Here is a 20,705-nt window from a genome sequence, read left to right as displayed (position 1 = left end):
GAGCAAGAATGTGTTAAAAACCGAAAAGAGATGGTTGATTTTGACCCTGCTGAATAGGAACTTCAGTAAGGCATCCATGCCGCAAGTGTAGCGTTATGCTTGTGTTGCGAGTCCTGGACTGCAGGGAAACCAGTGCTCCTGCTGTTTTGGTCTTACCAGTTGGAGAAAAATAAGCTTGCAAGCATAAAAGCCAAAAAATCAAGCAAACTCTGAGCTTAGTGTAATATTGCTGGTAGGAGATGAACAAAAGACTGAGTCAGCCCCTCCCCAAATCACAATTGGCTTTTACAGTAGTTATTTTTAATTTAATTCTCTTCTCTGAAATTATATCGATAAAATACAGAAGTGTATTTTGCTTCAGTTGTGGGAACTGATCTTTTTATAAAGGCTGGAATCTTGCACACAAGTACTTCACCCTGGGACCAAGCTGCTTAGAAATAAGTGCAATCAAATGCTCGAATGCTAGTAGCGAAATTCTGTGGACAGGCAATTCACTGCATCCCTGCTAAAGCAGTCCTGAAGCAACTAATGAGCAATTTTGTTTGCCTTTTCCGTTTTACTTTAGGAGTGTTCCAATATGAAAAAAATGACTAGAAAACCTTGGCAGGTTTTAGGTTGTAACGTGTCTGTGAAGGGTGAACCAAAAGAGGATTGTTGTTTACAATGTTGTTACTTGCCAAGTAAGAGCACTGAATCTCCAATGTCTACTAAATATGCAAAAAATAATTCTTGCTTAAATTCTTTCATGCTTAACACACTGAAGATGAAGTTTCTCCTTGCAAGGTGTGCAACCATGAGTGACTGGTCTCCCGTGCTGGCTCTGTGCTGTCCTCTGCCTTCCCAGCACTTGCATCTTGCCTGATGGAGTTGCTTGAAACACCGTTTCTCTCGCTGGTCAGAGGCAAGGCAGTAAAACCAGGTCTTAAAATAAATAAAGACGCCCAGCACTTCTGTTAAAAGAGGTTTAATCCAGCATGGTTTCTAAATACTAACCATGTACAAGTTTCCAGCTGTGACATGCAGTACATTTTTATTTTTTTTTTTTAATAAAAATAAGAGAAGTACAAACCCATTGAATATAAAAAATGAGCCCAGGTCCCCTGACGTCACAGTGCGTGCCAGTAAAATATGACAACAGAAGAGAAAGGAAGGTAGAATTTCATACAGGAAGAGATGCATAGATTTTTTTTCATAAAATCGAAGATGATTTGTCACATCTAGAAGCAACCGTTTGTTTTGCCTTTATTCTGTCGGTGGTCTGGAAAGAGGAGAGGTAGGAGCTGCCCGTTAGGCAGCTCTGAGTCCAGCCAGCACCTTCCCAAGCACCTGCTCGCTGTTCGGTACCGTGGTTGTGCCTGTCAGCAGCCAGCTGCCGGCAGGGAACTGGAACCCCAGTGGTCATTTATTCCCAAAGGAAATCTGCCTTTATGGTTTTATCCTGGTGTTTCATTTACTGTGTTAGCACCATCTGCTCTCATTTTAATTACTTTTTAAGGCCACCTGTTCTGGTACTATATTAATTTTTTCTTTAATGCATACAGGTTTCTTTGCAATAGACCTATCTGCTGCCATATATAAGGAGCATGCCATGTTTCTTCCAAGCAGTATGTGTCTGTAAGTGGACACAAATTATTTCAAGGTAGGTTGTGCTACCCACAAAAACACCTTCTTGTAAAATCAGGCGGCTTTTCCACCAGAATACTCGATCACAAGATAAATCATGTCCTTCCAGGGGGACAAAACCCAAACCTCAAACTGAAACAGAAAAGCGCACACACAAAAAGAGGGGGAGGTCTCAAAAATGAAATTAATTGCAGACATTCTTCAGTTTGGAGGTTGGTTTTTTACCTTTTCACAGTGGGAAGGATGTGTTGCCCTCCTGGGGCCCAGGTATCCTGAGTTTTACAGTTTTAAGTTTACAAACAGTAAACTCGTGGGAGGACCAGTGTTTGCAACAGCATGAAATCAGACCATGGTATCTTGTGCGTAAAACACTTGGAGGCTTTGATAGGCAAATACTGTTGGATGGTGTTTGGCAAGCCTTCCTTAGCTGTGTGTGCAAGGGCTTCCATGCAAATGGTAGGAAGGGGGCTGGTAAGACAATGCCTCGTCTGTGCTACCTCGTATCAGTGCTGAAATTGCAGAAGATGAGATGTGACCCCATCCAAACAGCTTACAAAAGTGATACCGAATGTTTGATGAGCCAGCCACCCTGCGGCACGATTATACTTTGAGGTTTGTTCTTGCTACACGTTTCCAGTTGTTGCTTTTTCTTGCCACAGATAGGCAGTGGATACAAATGTATTGAAACCAACGTGTTAACTACAATCTATGCCTTCAGTGCTTGAGATAGCGGAATATTCAGATAAAGAAATACTATTAGTTAATCAAGAAAAATACAAATAGAGGCATTCCAAGCCTCTCTTCTTTGGCACAGCAAGAAGTATAAAAGCTCTAAGTGTTACAGAGTTGGAATTAAGTAAAGCGTATTAAAAGCTCTGCTTATATGTTTAAAATACTATGTTCTGTTTACTCAGTACATTGTAGTGCTGAGTGAGGAGGGGCAACAGAGAATTGAGATGTGTTGTTTGGATACAGACCTTGGGCAGGTTGAACTAAAGTAAAATCTGTAGCTCTGAAAAAGCATCTAATGGCATTGGGAATAGTCTCCTTTTCCACATCACTGCCCTGTCTGTGCTTTGGTGATTCCATAAACAGTGAGGTGGAAAGAGGCTACTAAGGCTGAAATAAAGGAGATATTTGAATTGGCAGTGCATTCAGCAGAGAGGAAGGTGCTTGATCATCTTCCCTTCATGCTTGGTTGGTGTTGGGTTCTTCAGTCGGAGTCAGAATCTGAGTCCTCATCTGAAATGTAAAACAAGGAATAGTGAAAATGAAAAGTAGGAATGTCCACGTCAGTTTTAGCTTTTGCGAGGAAAGAGATGTTGCTCTTCAGCAGGTGTCTGCTTCAAAGGCTGTGACATATTTAGGAAAAGGCTTGTAAAATGACAGTTCTTGTTAACATGGTAGAGCTTTAAATAGTGTTTCAAAGGACTCGAGAAGTGCTGCTGAGAGAGACTCAGACCCCCACCACAGAGGTAACAGCTGGGATGAGAGAGCTTGTGGAGGTGTTACTGTTAGCGTGGCCACCCAGAGGACGTCTGCTGCAGGCATACCTCCTGTGCTAGGGTGTTGCTGCTTGCTCTCGGGCATGGTTACACTCCGCCAGCTAAACGTGTCTGAAAGCCAGAAGCTTTTAGATATTAAGAAATCCCAACAGGCCTACAAAGGCACCAAGCTCGAGACTCTGCTTTCAAGGAAGCAAGGGATTTCTGGGCTCAGCAGCTGTGAGCCGCAGTGCGAAGGTAAGTCTGGTGCTGGAGGAAGGTGCTGCAGGGCAAAGCCCTTCTTGCACCGTCACATCAGCACAAAGCTGCACGATTGTGCATTGGTAAGTTTATATATTTCTCTCTCCATCTCCAGGGAAATTGGATCTAATCTTTAGCCTAATTTTGTACCCTTGTCACCTGATCTTCTTCTGAGTAGGGATAAACAGTTTTCAGTCCTTACAGTCTGTTTCCTATGATCTATTCCTTGAATTCTTCTTTTGTCTCTTTGGCCCAAAGCCTTCAAAACATTTAACAATGTACTAAAACACCTAGAAAAGGCTGTTAGTGTTACTATATACCTTCTAGGATTCTGTACGCATCCTGGGGTGGTTTTGGGTTTGAGGGGTTTTGGTTTTGGGGCAGGTGGTTTTGGATTTTTTGTTTTAAAGTGTGGAACAGTCTCTTTCATCTGTGTGGGTGTGCTGAGCAGTGCCACCGGGGCACGATGCCTGGTTTGGGCTCGTGGGGTGCTGCAAAATAGCTGCCTGTGTCCTGACTTGGCTCGAAATGGGTCTGAACTCCCAACAGCGGGTCCCTCTTTTTATCTTTGTCTGAGTGGATCTGTCTTATTTGAGGTAGACTGTACCTTCTATGCTAGTAAGAAATTTGATAGCGATCTTGTTAATTTTATGCTGTGTGGCCTTTGGAAAAAAGGCCATTTACCCACAGATGGTCACAGCTTCACCCTGGATAACAGGTAATCGTGGTAAAGAGAGTTAAAGAGAAAAGCATTATTGGACATAAAAGACTGTGGACTAATGGATTTCAATTGTTATTAAAAAAAAAAAAGGTTTGTTTTTAAGTAAGACATTTTGACGAAAGGATAAAACTGTGTTGCACAGTGGTTTCTATAATTGGATCTGGGGCCTTTCAAAGTTAGATGGCACAAAACTGTGAGAAACTTAACATTCCTGGCTTGCTAGTTCTCCTTATAAATCACTAAAATTCCAACTTCTTAAGACTAAGCAGCTTCATAATGCAGCGTAGTTGAGGAATGCAAAACCAAGGTACCCAAGAACAGAAACTGTTCTTAGTGAGTGCTCTTGCTTCCCTGCGAAGGGCGAAATGGAGAAGAAAATCTCCTGTTACACGTTGGTATAACCCACACGGGGAATTTTACCTACCTTCTGACTTGCGCCCTTCAGGGGAATCGGAACTGCCTTGCTTGAGAAAAGTAACCAGGTCATTGAAGGTTATGTAGAAATCAATGGCGTACACTATTGTGGCTATGAACCCAAACACCTGAAACGGCAAAATAGTACTGTCCTTGATAACAGGTCACGTCCATCAATGGCAAACTGAAATAAGCCTAACTGACGCAAGAAAAATTACTGAAGAAAACCTGGGCTTGATTTTTTTTTTTTTTTTTTGACCTGTGCCTTTCTAAAAAGGCAGGGAAGGGAATTGTGTCGTGAGCCACTGGCATCAGCTATACCACAGCTCATTTCTGAGCGGTGATCCCTGCAGCTCCAGAGGTGTCCGTAGCAGCTCCCCAGGTTGCCTCCCTCTCTGGCTCTGGGTATGTTCTGAGCACCAGCGTTGGCCTGGACTGGGAGCTACAGGAGAACGTAACCTGCATCTCTGTGCCACCAAGAAATTGCCTCAGTTTCTCTGGAAATGATTTTTTTACTGGTTTGCAAGAATCTTGCAGAATGAACTAGATTGAGATAAAATGCTTCTGAAGTTACCTATTTAGTGTCAAGGCAGCAGCAGTGTGGCGAGAGTAGGATGGTTTTCACTCTGAGAAGCTAGGGGAAACACTGTGTTGTGTTGTTTCATGTCTAGATGGAGTGACAGAATTTAAAACAAGGTCTTTTGTTTCAAAATTGTGTTGGACTTGGGATGGTTTGGCAAGGGTTGCCGGCTAACACTCCTGGGTATTGTTCTTCCCCATCTTTTTAAATTACTATGCAGATTTTATTTATGTTGCATACATTATTGATGCTTCGAGTCAAGTTGCAGATGGAGAGGCTGTATCTTATTTCTGAACACAAAATGCTGATGACAAAGGCTCTCTCCTGTGCAGTCTGTATACTGGAGGGGACAATGACACTGCTGTAGCTTCAACTTACCCAAGTAAAACTAAGCAGTAGAGGTAGGAGGTTGAAATTACTTAATATAGACTGTCCTTAGTAGTTACAAGTTTGATTTCTATTATTATTCTCTCTTATTCAAAGATCTTTATGTTCTTTGCAGGAACAGAGAAATTTTTCTTCCCTGTACGCCTTCCTTAAGTAGTACAGTTAACACTGAGCAGCACTGTTAGGATGAAAAAAACCCGATTAATTGATTAACACCCGATTTTTCTACATAACTGACCATTTTTTCCCTTCCTTTAGGCAAATCTAAATCTAATTTAGTTAATTGAAGAAACTTCTGCTACTTGCAATGGGGTCAAGATTGAACTGTTTCTGAGGTATGTGCATACACAGTCCACTGAAATACTGGGGTGGAGAGCTCACATCTACTTACTCCTGCTGCTTTAGATGCTCCGTCGTTGTATTTTGAGACAGCAGCAATTGAAATGGCAAAGTAAATAATGGCAGCAGTGACGCACCGCAGGAAATCCTGTAAAATAACCAATGTTGCAGGCTCCGATTAGTCATGTAATTCCAACATACAAACTCCTCTAAAAATTATTTCAGAAATGACCACTAAAACCCTTCGTTGTTGCGTCAGTGGACTTGCCCGATTCTGGAGTGTGACTACAGCCTGGTATTTTGTAGTGGATGAATTGCTCATCTGGGAAATATCTTTAGATGGGAGATGACTGGAATCTTGGTATAAACCTCTGCTCTTACAGACGTCTGTATAAATCCTGCTTCTAACGTGCTTATGTCAGGCAGACCTTTTTTCAGGCTGAGAAGGGCTATCTTTTAACTTGGAGCGCTGCAAGGGCTCTAATGGAAGAATCAGTTGAAGTGCTTTAAAAGGTTTCATCCCTAAGCAGAGCTCCTGTGGTACCAAAGGCTCTGGAGGATCCTATCAGTTCCCATGGGGAACAGGCACATGCTTGTTTCTGTATAGAAGTAGCCCTGCCTGTCTCGTTTAGGAACCAAACACTTTTAGTGTTTAAAACTATGATTTATACTTGTAACTCCAACAGCTAGCCTGAAGTGATTGTACCTGTTGCTGTCATCAAATTAGGGGCTTCTGTGGTTGAGACTGTATCTCAGCAGGGCAGGGGCTGTGCCCTGTAATACAAGCAGTGATGTGCTGGAGCAACGGTGTCTCTGAACTGTGTATTAAATAGAGCTGCGATTCCCAGGGCATGTGTAAATCACGTAAGCTGGAATAATGGTATCTCAATCTGTGTTCACAATTAGACCTTCTGCCTTTTCGGAACAGATGGATGAGTAAGAGAATGTCTCAAAGCACAAATCCTACAAGAAACTCGACTCTTCTGAAGTCTGGACAAGGTCTGGTCTCTGTGACTGGAGTATATTATGGTAATAATAAACATACAGGTGCTTTGTTTTAGTTCTGTAATCAGATGCATGTAGAAAACAGGAAAACAATGGAAGTGAGATTACCAGACAAAAACCACGCACACTGTCAAAAGTCACTGCTATTGTTATATCCACCAGTGGCCTTGCTAATGTTATTTTTATATATTGAGACCTCCAATTCAAATCTCACTACGATGAACTATTGCTAGACAGTACCAAAAGAGAATGCAGATCGATGACACTAGCATTTTTTGGAAGTATGTGTACTGCTAGACAAATGCTCCCTTGGCAATGTATATTTGAAGCAACAGAGACATCCAGTGGCCAGTGCGCAGTCACCAGTGCAGCCACCAACCTGCCGGCCCCCGGGAGCAGCCAGGGATTTCCCTGTGTCACTGGGCAGCTGCAGGGCCTTCCCCCTTCACAGAAGCAGCTGCCAGTTTGTTTGCGTGTGAGTATGACTGACCTCAACAGCATTTATCTGAGAACTTGAAAACATTTTAGTATAGCGTGTGCATTACTATATAGCGTGCGCATTACTATATAGCGTGCCTCAGCTTCCTCATTTGTAAGGGTGGCAATATTTATTAAGTTGCTCCCAGCAGTGGGCAGATTCAGTTGGGCTGATGTTGCTTGCTTCTGAAGATGCAGCTCTAAGCTGTTTGCCTGGAATGGCGCATAAATTCTGTGCTTTAATAAAACCACACTTTGTGTCAGCACCAAGAAAGCTATAGGATGTGGTATAGCATAGTGTAAAGAGTGCTTTGGGACCTTCTGAATGAGAGGCAATGTGGACAAGCTTCTGATAAGGAGGTGAAGTCGTTAACAGCCCAACCTCCTGTATAGTGCCTTTTACTCATGTTACACTCTACAATTACATTTGTGTTTTTCTATTGTGCATTTCACTTACCGTCAAAGGCCAGTAGAGTCCTTTAAACTTCTCATTAAGTTTAGAGGCGTAGGCAAAAAAAAGAAATAGTGCCAGCAGAAACTCTAGGAGTGGTGCCATCATGAAAGAGGCAGCTAGAGATGCAATATAGCAGATAAAAATGATAAATGACAGCACCTAGAGTAAAAGGAAAACTCTAGTTATTCGCATGAAATAGCAGAGCCTCAGGCAGCTGAGCAGCTTTGAAGCGTTATTCTCCCTGCGTGTTCCTGTCAGCACTGCTGGTGATGGTATATCTTGCTTCCAACTTTTTTTTTTCCCCTTGGGCCAAATGAATTTTCTCATTTAGCACGGAATAAATCTAAAGTAATGGTGTTTCTTTCAGTGCGTGTGAAATCGACTTTCCAGGCTGCTCGGTGGATTTGCACCTCTCCAGTCAATAATTTGCTCTAGATTGTAAACAGTTCTGACAACATAATTCTGCAAACAGAGCGGGGCATTGCCAAGCAAACAGAGCTCTAAGCTTTTGGCTGTGACAGTTCTCATTTGAAACCCAAATCATTGCTCAGATAGCCCAAAGTAACTTAGCATGTATAATCTGCTTAGAGTTGGAAAAAAAAAGTCTGCTACTGATGGATAGATAAGAACTGAGAACTAATTATTCTGTGATTTCTGGAAGTCTCTGGTTCTAGTTTTCCGCTGTAGACAGCTGTTTTAGAGAGTAATAGGATAGCTAACTCCCATAGATTTGTTTTCTCTCCATGATGTTTCCTAACTCTGCAAAAGAATAAAAAGGGCATTTGTTTTCCCATTCAATTAAAATACTTTTAGAATGTCGTTTATGGCTCTAAATAGGCATTTTCACAGTGGGAAAATGGCTAAAGATGCTTTTTTTACAGAAACCAGACTGTACCGAAGTGCTTGCTACACTTCTGGACTTTCAGCTACTGTATTTGTGGAAGCGGGAGGTGAGGGGGCCATGGAGAAACTTGGTAAGAAGAGGCTCCAGCCCTACTGCTCTGCAACCTTGCGTGGTAACTGGTTGCTGGCTTGTTCATATTTAGCTTAAAATACAAAAAGTTGCTAGTATACTGAATAAAACATTTTCTGCAAGTGCAAGTGTTATGAGCTAGTTTATACCTGAGCTGCTCTATTCACTCTGCCCTCCTGAAGACAAATCCGTGCCTTAGCAATGCTCAGGGATGCTTTTGGTCAGTGTAGCAGTAGGTACTGTTTGAGCATTAGATTACAAGTTTTTTAACTTCTAAATTTGAAATGGGGATGCTGACATTCTCCCTTGTCGCAACGGAGGGAAGACACAGTCACTCAATATGAGTGATCAGCAGACTTCGTTTATTGTGCCTTACAGTCACCTTTTATGCCTTGTTATAATTAGCTCATACATATTACAAAAGTTAAGCTCATTACTGGTTAGTTGCCTAAATACCAAGCCCGCCCCTAGTTTCTCTTCTGTAGTTACCTGTTCCCACCTGCAACATTCTTTTCCCACCGCGATCTTCCTGTTACTGTGTAACAAGAACAGCCAGGGATAGTGTATTTTTGCTTTACTTCAGATAAGCTGAGAGCGATGTGCATTTTTGTCCAGCCAGCGGGACTATGTCTATGTGACCCTTTTCAGCTAGCCAGTTATCCACACTCCCTCATATAATACTGGAAACAGATGTATGTATTCTTTTCCCCCAGCTGGCATGTCTGAAGGCAGACGTGGCTTCTTGAAAAGCCTAAATAATGTGCGGACTGTGATCAATGAATTTACCTCATTACATTTCAGATCTATGAATTTCTTTGCTTGCTGCTACCATGTGTTCCTGGGAACCACCTGTACATCAAAAAAAAATCATTATACTTGAATGATAAGGCTCCTACAGTTAATTATTGATTAACAATTACTCCTATGAGGGGTCAGTCGACCCACAAATACATGTATCAGAAGAGCCCATTTAGGTGTAGGGGGCAACAGAGCAGTTCAAACCTGTTGAAATTATTTCTTTAATTAATTAACAAGCCTTTATTCTAAGCTTAGGTTTTGGGGAAAGCAGTCAGTTCTTGACCTGGATGACAACAGCTGGATGGAGTATATTGTTTTGATCTATTAGGACTGGGTGGTAAAGTTTGAGAGGATGTGATATTTTTAGTAAGATACTATATTTATCTTTAAATGTTTCTATCTATTTATTGTTCTTGTTTCACTGAGTTGTAAGAAACTGATCCGGTTAAATACAGAGTTCACTTGTGCATCAAGGCCTGTTACCTGATAATATTTACCCTATTTGTTGTTGTTTATCCTATTTTTTTTTGTTGCTTATGGCTTACTGCTTATAGCTTCTCAGCAGTGTCTAGAGTTTGGATATAGTGGAAGGAACTCATTTGCTATCTTATCCTTAATGTGGTATTTTATTTCTGTGAATGAAAAGTGCCAGGTACTATTTCAAGAGAAGTGGATGTAACAGAACTTGAAAATTACTGAGAGGAGAGAGGACGACTTCTTCCTATCATACTGCCTATTCCTTTTCCACCCCTATGGAATAAAACCAGAAAGGACTGGACTTCAGCTCTGTGAATCTGCTTCGCTGGCATTTGTGGAACATAATGTAGACGTGGTTTCATCTTTTCTTGGTTTAAAAAGAAACCACCATGTAGTTAGGATGCTTTGTCTTTTTCTTCTGGTGCTGAAAAAAAAAATAATCCTTTTTCTGGCTACAGGAGTGTGCGATAGCGGAGATGGAGAGACAGAGAAGTGTGCAGGGACGAGCAGCAGCAGGGAGATGCATTCAGGATAGGTCCTGCCGACCAACCCCCTTTCAACAGCAGCACATCAGACCTGAACTAAACTTGTTAGATCTCTCATGAAAGGATTAAATGCAGTATTAAATAATACATCATACCACAGCAGCGAGAGGAGGCAGAGAGGCACATTTCAGATATGTAAGTTGAAGATGCATGGTAGAGATCACTTTGATCTCGATTCTGTTTGATACAGTAATTCCTGCACTCTGCCTGCCTTTATGCAGAGAAAAAGTTGTACTGTCAGAAGCGTTAACTGTTGGGTGAGACAAAGAGCCTTTCTGTTCTCTTAAGATCAGCCTGATGGTAATTTGTGTAACGTAAGGTTCCCACTGTGCTCCCCTCACCCTGACGGCCCTGGGCAGGTCTACATGGTTTGAAATGCAGTGCAGCGCCCTGTTTTGTTGTCAAAAAATGGTGGAAAAAAAAGAGGATGAGGATTTGGGAGAAGTCTTTTAAGAAAAGAATCAAAGAATTTAAAGTTTTGGACCCTAAGATTGCACAGAATCTGTCAATTTTCCTTCGCTCTTTCCGAGTGCCTGATAAGGAAATCAAAATGGTGATAGTGGAAGCAGACGAAACACAGCTGTAGAGTCCATGATTCAGAACTTGATCAGACCCTGCTCTGATGTGGCTGGGGATGCAAACGGACACTTGTTTTGTGGCAAGAGTGCGCCAAGGGGCTCCTGCTCCAACATGCTGGTGGGATTCCTGCTTTGGTGCAAGGTAAAGTTGCTGAAGAGACAAAAGGATCAGTCTGAGCACTTCAGCCTTCTAACTCAGTCTGATCCAGAGAAGCTGGAACCTGGGGAAACACTAGCTGTCCATTTCAAAATTAGTTACCAGGCCAGTTAGTTGCTCAAATGACGAACACTAACTGTGCTTTGGCTGTCACTGCCACTCTAAGTGGTTGTCTGTGTCCAGCCCATGCCAGCTCTCTGCTCCTGACCCTGCCTGTCAGCATCCCATTGTACAGGGAAAGTGCATGTCAAGGCCGCCTTAAAACAAAAAATCACGCTTCATTTGCAGGAACCCCTTTGCTTTCAAATGGATTATTGATGATAATAGTAAAAGGGAAATAATCTGACATGAAGTGTGCAATTGCTCTCCAGTTAAGCATCGTTCCTTGTTTTGGAGGCATTCAGAGCCTGAAAAGGCCCAAGGAAAATTTTATGTGACACAGACACTGTAAAATAGCAGACCAGAATTTGAGAACAAGAGTTTGAAAGTTTTTTTGGTTTTGTTTTTTTCCAAATGCTACAGCCTTCATTGAGGCACGGCTGGAAGGGGAGGCAGGTACACATTAAAGCAAGAGAAGCAAAAGGAAGGAGGTGCCTGAATGCTCTGTCAGGTGATGGCTGTGGTGCTGCAGCTTGTTTTTTGGCTTTCTTATTTTCGTCTCCTCCGTGGCCATGTTGCAGCTCTGATGTGGTTTTTTATGCCAGATCTACTTGGTAACTTGGGCACAGCCCTGTGTAATACAAGAGCCCACAAAGCTGTCAGCTTTCAACGATGTTTCTCTTTTGTTTAGAGTTCATTTCCCCCTCTGACAGGTGGAGTGCACAGACTCATCAGCAATACTGGATATTATCCATTATTTCTTTTCTGAATTATAAAAGTGAATAGGTTTCCTGTTATCTTGTCTATTTAATTGCAGTGCCACTAACTGAAGTATTTGATGTCATCTAAATATTTGGTAATTTTAAAAATCTACTTCTCACACAATAAATACACTGATGTGCCAGTCTGTACCCAGAATTAACGAACACCTACTGACTGACTTTTCCAGACTTCATGTCTTTGAGAGAAATCCCTGGCAAACTGAAAGTTGCTCTAAAAATGACAAACTCAAAAGCAACCTTCAGACTCTACCCTGAGCCCTCTAGAGACCGTCAAATGATCCGCTGAACATCACAGTTGTTCTGCACTGTCTTTTCTTGAAGCTGTGTGTTTAAAAGTGATTTCAGAGAAAGGTCAAGCAATGGGATCTTGTGATTTCTGTAACAGCTCTGTGTCTGTGCTAAAGAAAAAAATCAACCACCAACCAAACACCAGCTAGAGAGGAAGTTGGTGAGGGCTCAATGCAGTTGCAAGTTCATTTCTAGCACTTTCAGACTCAGAAAGCACCGCTGCTTCTGGGAATAAAAAACCCAAGGATGTTTTAGCAGTTTTGTCCATTTGTATTTAGACAAGGGGTTTCTTTTTCCCTTGGGATTGCATCCTTACATCAGTAGCAGCTGGGAGCCTGAGGTGTTCCTGCACTGCTGTGGAAAGGTTAATGGGATTGCTGCCAGCTTCACTGTGGAGGAGTATTCAGATGCAGCAAGCTCTAGTGCAGCAAAGAACGGAACAGGATCCTTTCATGGTCTGGCAGTGGTAAGATTTTAAAAAACCCTGGCAGAAAAGCAGCCTGGTCCTTCATTGAGCACCTTTTCTGTGGGAATGAGAATGTACATAGAAGAGAACTATTACATATTACTTTTTCTTTTTTAAAGGAACTTTGGTACTCTGTTCCAAAAAGTAATTTTCTCCCATGTCATTATTACTTAATATTGTGTTGCTGCGCTGCTTAAACTGGTCAGGCATTATGAAGTTATACTTTGTCATATAACCAGCTTGCAATTTAAGGTATAAAAAATAATTCAATACAATGGTTAGAGAGCACTGTGCCCCTGAAGGGAGGGAAGGCTGCTGCAGTGCTGAGGTCATGGCAGAGCGTGAAGGCGTTTGTCTCCTCTGTGCAGGGAGAACAGCCCCGTTGCAGCCCACTGGGAATGATGCGGATGCCGGGAAGCAGCTGACATCAGTGCATGCTCCGACACACACCCCAGCCAGCGCCCTCCACCTGGGTCGAGTGCCTGCCCCTCGCTTCCCCTCCATGGGAAAGAACAGGTTTGCTTCAGCAGTTTTAAAAGCGGCTAGCAGGGTGCTCTGTGGGCAAGAGTGTGTTTTGTTACGGTTTAATGGCAGCCAGAGGAAGTGGATGGCTTAGTGGTCTCTGCTATTCAGCAACTTGCTTCCCTGTTGTACTTGTCACGGAGGTGAAGTTCTTGGTTCCTCCAGAATTAGTTGCAAGGGTCTCCTCCTGGCTACAGACCCAGAGAAAGGCACAGGGGGTCGTCTTCGAAGAAGGAGGCTTTGCACAGAGCAGCTGCAAGTTTCAGTTATGAAGGTCAGTTCAGAGAAGACTGAAAAGACAGAAGATGGGAGCAGAGACAAACGGGCACAATGATTTCTGCATCCTTTGTGTCACTTTGTAGTGACACACCTTATACGGGACCACCTTACGTATTCATACTACATTTTTATGAAAAAAATATGTTCTGCCACTGATGCTGGCTTCAGGGGACTAAGGGGGTGCCAATTAAAGCAGTCATCAGGACAAACACAAAAGCTTGACTACAATAGCTGGGGTGAGCAGCAGAATGTGTCACTGTGGATCTCGCCTGGACACACTCTGGTGGCAGATACAGGAGTGGCTGTTAAATAGTTCCAACACAGGACGGAGGCAACTGAAAAATGCATCTCTTAAGGGGGGAAAAGAGCATGGATGAGATGCTGACCTTCAAGACAGTAACTTAAGTGTTTAGGAAAAATGAGTACCTTAACAAGACTGTTAAAGATATATGGAAGAAATAATGCTATGGGGAGAGAATAGAAAGGAAAAAAGAAAGAGAAAAGAATTAACCTGGGAGATAAAGAATGGTGATTAGAAAGTGCAAGACAGTGAGAATAAATAGGATCAGAAGAGACAGCAAAGCGTATGCATGTACTTCATGTTACTGCTTCTTTGTGGCTGTGTAGCTACCCCAGGTGGAGTAAAAAATTAATAAGGCAGGAAGATCAAAAGGAAAAGGAACGGGGTGGGGGGAACATCCTCTTCGGAATACGATTTGCGATTGTAATTAAGCTTCTAGCAGTAATCAGCTGCTTCACCAGCCTGACCTGTTGTAGAGGCAGCGCCGGAGTGCCCAGACTTGCCAGCCCACAGAGCAGTTTATGTGCCAACATGTAAATGACACCCTCACATTGTGAAGATCCTTACTCGCTCCATGTGAAAACATGTGTAAACGTTATTTTTAAGAAGTGGCTATAGCAGCTTCCTTCCATCTCAACTCAGCAATCCTCGCCGGCCGCGCTGAGTTCCCACGCTGCCGGTGCAGCTGCCTGCGCCCCCTCCCCTGGGTGGCCCTGAGTCGTGATGTGGGTGCCTGGGCTCCCGGCCGTGGCCAGCAGTGCAAGGGAAGGGAAACAGGTGGCTGTGAGTGTGGCAGTTGTCTTAATTGACGAAGTCTAAGTGGGTCTGCTATAGCTTATGGCAGCTGAAACGACCATTTGCCAGCCGCTGGGCAAACCAGGGCTTCTTAATGAAGTTCCTCCCACCAAGCGCACACGCAGCGTGGCCACTGGCTGAGGGAATCTGCTGAAGCCGGCCCCTGTTCCCTTTCTGTCATGGACCAGAAAGGAGAAGTTATGGTTATACCATCTGCCCCTGCCAAGACATGTCGGCAAGTTGCTGCCTTGCTTTGGCTGTGATGTATTTTTTAGTATATGGTGGTTTGCTTTCTAAATGTTGAGAAAACTGACTTGGCACTTCCTGCAGCTGAACAGAGAACGTCTGATCTACCTGCAGAGGTGCTGGCACATGCATGAGAAATAAGGCACGCTTCTTGTGACTTGCCAAGCTGCTAAGTAATAACGTGACAGAGAGATCTGGTAACAATAATGAGAACCCCATTTTGTTTCTGAACAAAAGACACTATTGAAAACCTGTCTCGCATGAATATTATTTACATACGTTTATGCTGAACCCAACCCCACCCCACAGCAGTGCTGTGTCAAAGAGGAAAAATCAAACGTTCAAGACAAAGCTAAAGATGAAACAGATTTAAACTATGATAGATTTAACTTGGACTCATTTACAATTATGTGGCACTGCATTTCTCTAACTGTATACAGACTGGATTTATTATGGGGCCTGTGTTGTCTTCAAGGGCTTCTGGCAAAGCTGGAGACAACTGGAGAGAAACTACTGCTGCCTCCCCTCTGCCAGGAAACATCGTCCTAAAGCACAGGGGCTGGCCTGCAAGGAGCACGCAGAAAGCTTCGCTGCAGCTTCAGACAGGATTTTAGAGCTGCCTTCAGCCGGCCAAACCCTCAGGAAGCCCTGAGTGGCCTTACAAAGGATAAATCCCTGTTTTGTCAAGACAGAGTGGTTTTTATTTACTCCAAGGAGGCATAACCAGTGCTTCTCTACGACAACAAAAGGGTGAGTCTGATCCCATGACCAAAACAGTATTCCTCAAACATGTCATCATTCAGAGATGTTAAAAAGCCAGGCTTTCTGAAAAGCATAATTTACTGGCTGTAAGCTTGTATAGGAAATTCCAGTATAACATTACAGTACGTAACAAAAATATCCGCCAAAGGAGCAGAGTTAGTTGGGCTTTGATACCTTTTGAATGTGCGGGTTTGTAATCTACAGCTGGGTATGAGCAATGGTGGGTACCTGGAATTTTTACAGCGTTTTCGGTGGAGCTGATACAGCCCGTGGCCTGCTGCTACCCCACCTGAGCTCTGTGTTCCCCATCGTGTCCTCGTCTCCTGAGCAAACGGTTTTTCCTCCCAAAGCCTCGCACCTCCTGGCTGGTCCCAGTGCTGCCTGCCACGGGGCGGGCAGAGAAGGGCTGGTCAGGGAGCCTGGTGACATTGCTGCCTCCTGCCCCTGCCATCCCTGTCTCTTGCTTGAATGTCCTTGAATGTCCGTGTTCCCTTCCCCGAGCCAGCGCCGCGGACAGCCTGAGCCACACACACATCTGAACGCTCCCTGTACCTGGCTACTAGTTTGGGCTCTCCCGGGATTTGACTACCGGCTATCAAAACTCCAGCTAAAATTAGAAGAGAACTTAGGTGTTCAGATTTCATTGTTTCTGGTATAAATGATGCTGAAGGTCTAATCTTACTCCACTAACAACTTCTGCTGATTTCACCGCTGGTTGTGGAACACCCGCTAGCCATGGGTAAGCGGTCGGTGCCGGGGGGTGGGGGTCAGTGGTCAGGCTTTGAGCCTTCACAGGTAAAACGTTACACTGAAAGTCGGAGGCCTGTGATTGCCGCCAGCCCTGACCCTGGAACCTGGGCATCCATGGCCTGACGAAGCGTGTCCTAGGGGTGACTGTTCGGTGCTGTCACAGCGGGCGCGCTGGCTGCCTCGCAAGCTGAGATCGCGATGCCCTACGCCATGCCACGCATCGGAGAGGAACGAGTGAGGACTTCCCTGAGGTACGAGGGACAAACAGTGGGTCCAGCCGTGCCCGTGGCCCACAGAGAAAACAGGGTCGGGTGGGTGGCGGGTGGTGTCCGGGCTCACGCTGCGAGTGGGTTACAGTGCACCGAAGGCAGCTCTGGCTGGGGGGGGGGGGGGGTCCTGCCGAGGGGCACACGCCGGGCACCGCAAGCTTGACCCAAGGGCTATGTGGGTTTCCCAGCGCGCTGTGCCCGAACGCAGCCGACAGCCCCTGCGGCCCCGCTCCCCCCACCGTGCTGGGACAGCCGCACGGCCCGAGCGGAGTTGTTCCCCCCGCCCCGGGCTGCCCCCCGCCCGCACGGGGGGCCCGGAGCCTTACGGGGGGCACGGCCGGCGCCCCCGGCCCCCCAGACCCCCACCCCCCCCGAGCCCCGGGAGCAGCCCCTACCCTTACCGTCTCGGCGAGGAGCAGCTGCCCCTTGCGGGAGCAGAGGAACTCCCGGGGCGGCAGGAGCGAGCGCAGCCCCGGCGCCGGCGCGGCCCCCCCGGCCTCGGGCTCCTCCATGGCTGCGGCGGCCGCGGGCTGGCGGGAGCGGCCGGGGGCGGCTCGGCGCTGGGCTGGGCGGGGGGTGGTGTGTTTTTTTTTTTTTAAGGAGGGAAGCGGAAGCCGTGACACTGCGGAAACGTGAAAAAAAGTTTCAGCATCCCCCAGTGTAGGGGTGGGGGGTGGTGTCCTCCGCGGGCTGCCCCCGGGCCCTGCGGCGCCGCGGCGGGATCCCGCAGGGGCAGCCCGGTGCCGCCAGCCCGGCGCTCCGGGGGCCGCCGGTGGGGGCCCGTGCCCAGTGCTGGCGGGGCTGCCCCGGCCCCCACCGCCTCCCTCAGGCGCCCCCCGAGCCCCGGTGACCGGTACCGCGGACCCACCGCCGGCCTGGCCGCGCCGCGGGGCTGCCGTGCCCGCCCCATGCCCCGAGGCGGGCGGCGGTTTCCGCGCGGTGCTGCGCGCCCCGGCGTTACCGTGCCTCCGCGCTGTTTTACAGGTACAGTGAAGTTTTAAGTATGCCTAATTAACATAAAACAACTCACATCAGCCCATTCGCATTTTCTTTTTATTACAGAGAACAATCGAGAAATTAGTTTTCATACAGGTAAAAATTCAATCAAGTTTCAAAAAACAGGACCATTTTCTGTGAAGCTTGTACTAGTGAAATTTCAACACTGAAACTACATTTATTACTGTAAGAGAAGTTAGGACCAGTACTTGTGAAACAGTACATAAATGCCCAGGGAAACTAAAGTGAACCCATGAAAATACAAATTCTTTAATAAAAATGAGTAAAGCAGTCATCAGCAGAGAAATCGCTCTTTTACCAAAATGGTAATCTTATTTGGCAGGAGTATTCCTTCCTCTTGTTCCATCAAGGCTAATCTTCTGGAAAACAACAACTGCGTCGACAACACAGAGAACAAACAATACAAGACCAAACACCTATAGAAATAACGATAATGTTAGTTTCCCCACAGGATCTCTGGCTGTTGCTGTAGTGACTGTACTGTTCCCCAAAGCAGCAGTAATCTCATCCTCCTAACTTGGTTCTGGCCTTCCAAATACATTCGTGATTTGAGACAGCTGATAAACATCCTTATTTAAATCCCATCAGGCTTTCACAGGAGCTGCCTACACTCTGGCTTTGTTTGAAGTTTGTGTGAAGCCTTGGAGATGAAGCATTCTCCTTGAAAGCTAAGCTAATACTGCATTACGCCAGACAATGCTTTTATCCTAAATGAAAACCCTTCTGTCTCTTTAAGGGTTGCCTAATTAATGGTGTTGGCTCAGACAAAAGCCAACATTTGTAGAAACAAGCCTAGCAGGAAGAGCTCCTCTCCTCTGAAGCGCTGAACGGGGAACATACACCAAATTGAAGAAAATGCACACAAGTATTTAAAAAATGTACAACTTCAGGCAGGCAGCTGGAAAAAATGCGTTTGCAGAACAGGCGCTGAGTTTACTTGCTTGGCTCTTGCCCTTCAGCCCCATCCCACATGCACACAAAGATTTTTTAGGCAAGCAGGTTTTAAAACACAATTACCTGATCAGTGAGAGTAATGCTAAGGCAAGCTTTTTCAGGAGAGCACAGCTGAAGGCACTTTGTGCCCTGGTAGCACAGGCCTTGGGGCAATGCTGTTTGCTGAAGGTCTCACTCGTTCTGCCCAAACTTGTTTTCCAAGCGACCTGCTTTGTCTCCTGCTTCCAACTTAAATTTAATTTGTATTAACTTCACAAAGGAGAATATAAATCATATTCTGGCATAGCCAGTCACTATCGGAAAGTACCCTTTTCACTTAGGATGCTGTTGCCAGTGCAAACGCCAGCTTTCCATCTCATCATCTCTGAAGCCCGTTTCGAAAAACTCCCATGGCAGGTTGTGCATTGCCACATTTTAGCTTATCTTGTACTTCAGGAGGCTTACATACTTTCAAAACTGAGAGGTTTTCCCCCGCTTATTGCAGTTGCTTAAACCATTAAACTGGTTTGATCTTAAGTACACAAACCCCTTACAATCGCAGTATGAAAAAGACCTTCTCAACTACCCTAATTCCTCAGTTTGTCAGAAAAAACACTATAAGCACCAGGAGGGAGGTACCAGCATGTCCGTTAAGAATTGCAAACTCTTTTTAGCAGGATTGTAGACACTTCTTCTTAAGTCGTGTACCCAAACTGGGTAGTCCTAAAAGAGCTACAGATTCTCCCAGCGAGGATGTCAAGCTATGGAAGCAAACACTGGTTACTCAAATTAGTTAAGACTCCAGGAGTTTGCAGTGCTTGCACTTCTCTGTAGTAATTACTAAGTCTAGTAATATCTTTACATTCTAGTGATTTAAGGATTGGTTTTTAAGTGAGAGACACTGAATGTGTATTTGCTTTCGTTTTCAACTGCTGAGTACGTTCTTCCATGAGAGTTATTTCCATGGCCTTACCACAATGTAAGTACACCCAGAGATTCGAATCCGCGTCTGCTCCCAGAACTGACATTCGTAATAACGTTCCTACTTACTCCTCCAGCCAGCGTCCCATTGTTGCTCTTGATGATCACTGCAAACAAGCACACGACGAGGAGGAACAAGGCGGCAACCACCGAGTTGAAAACGTCCTGCAACAGCCAGTGGAAGCAAAGTATTTATGCTGAAACACACGCCCGAAGAACGCGACTTGCTTTTGGTACCGCATGAATCACTAAAAAAGGCTGGCTTCCCATGAACACACATGTACGCTGACACCCGCATGCAACGGGCGCTGGCACCCAGCGGGTTGGTGTCGGAAAGCACGTTTGTGATAAAACGGGTAAGTTTTGCCTTTTTGTTTTTGCCGTCACATTCACGCCGCCTGGCTACGCCCGGCAGGCTGGGGCTGGGGGCGAGCGGCGGGCCCGGTGCCGCTGGAGGGCCGGGCGCGCTGCGCGGGGCGGGAGCGGCCCCCACTGGGTGCCCGTTACCGGCGGGGCCGCCTGTGCCCGGAGCCCGGGGCAGGGGCGCGGCGGGCGGTACTCACAGCCAGTGCCCAGCGCAGCCCGCCCAGCCGCCGGTCCAGCCGCAGCCAGTACAGCAGGAAGAAGAGCGCCGCGATGACCGCCTCGGCCAGGGCCAGCGCGCCGTAGGCGCCGGGCGAGCGGGAGCCCACGAAGCAGCAGAAGGCCACGGCCGCCAGCAGCTGCGGGGACGGGGGCGGCACGGCGGTCAGCAACGCCCGCGGCGGAGCCCCCCCGGCCGCCCCCGCCCCGCTCCCCCCGGCCTACCGCGCGGGCCAGCTTCAGGGCGCCCCGCGGGGAGCGCGGAAAGGCGCCGTCCATCGCCACCGCCATGGCGCCCGGCCTCCCCCGGCGCCGGAAGTGAAGCGGAAGTGCGGCGGAAGTGAGGGCCCGGGCCGGGGC

At 46.0% G+C, this 20,705-nt stretch overlaps 2 protein-coding genes and 1 long non-coding RNA gene across 5 annotated transcripts; 1 reads left to right on the top strand and 2 right to left on the bottom strand.

Moving 5' to 3' along the window:
• Positions 1 to 948: 948 nt before the first annotated feature.
• On the bottom strand, positions 949 to 17,425 carry CMTM3 (CKLF like MARVEL transmembrane domain containing 3). Its single transcript, XM_055818716.1, has 5 exons — positions 17,234 to 17,425; positions 7,749 to 7,904; positions 5,862 to 5,957; positions 4,514 to 4,631; positions 949 to 2,865 (listed from the first exon to the last, which is right to left on the bottom strand). The coding sequence occupies exons 1-5, from the start codon at positions 17,342 to 17,344 to the stop codon at positions 2,837 to 2,839; spliced, it is 510 nt and encodes a 169-aa protein (XP_055674691.1). The 5' UTR covers positions 17,345 to 17,425; the 3' UTR covers positions 949 to 2,836.
• On the top strand, positions 9,575 to 17,206 carry LOC129785647 (uncharacterized). Of its 3 annotated transcripts, none has more exons than XR_008749800.1 (3): positions 9,575 to 12,908; positions 13,277 to 13,424; positions 15,136 to 17,206. It is a non-coding gene; the product is annotated as an uncharacterized LOC129785647 (long non-coding RNA). The 3 variants fall into 3 exon arrangements; XR_008749801.1 differs by having other exon boundaries at positions 13,277 to 15,224; positions 15,527 to 17,206; XR_008749799.1 differs by having other exon boundaries at positions 13,277 to 16,552; positions 16,727 to 17,206.
• A 442-nt stretch (positions 17,426 to 17,867) lies between the features above and the next one.
• Positions 17,868 to 20,700, bottom strand: CKLF (chemokine like factor). The gene is made up of 4 exons (XM_055818717.1): positions 20,571 to 20,700; positions 20,327 to 20,485; positions 19,833 to 19,928; positions 17,868 to 18,265 (listed from the first exon to the last, which is right to left on the bottom strand). The coding sequence occupies exons 1-4, from the start codon at positions 20,634 to 20,636 to the stop codon at positions 18,161 to 18,163; spliced, it is 426 nt and encodes a 141-aa protein (XP_055674692.1). The 5' UTR covers positions 20,637 to 20,700; the 3' UTR covers positions 17,868 to 18,160.
• Between the last annotated feature and the right edge of the window lie 5 nt (positions 20,701 to 20,705).

The sequence above is a fragment of the Falco peregrinus genome, chromosome 14 (genome assembly GCF_023634155.1).
Source record: "Falco peregrinus isolate bFalPer1 chromosome 14, bFalPer1.pri, whole genome shotgun sequence".
In the NCBI taxonomy this organism is placed as follows: domain Eukaryota; kingdom Metazoa; phylum Chordata; class Aves; order Falconiformes; family Falconidae; genus Falco; species Falco peregrinus.
Note: the sequence above shows the minus strand (reverse complement) of the source record. Positions and strands in the feature narration are given on the sequence as shown.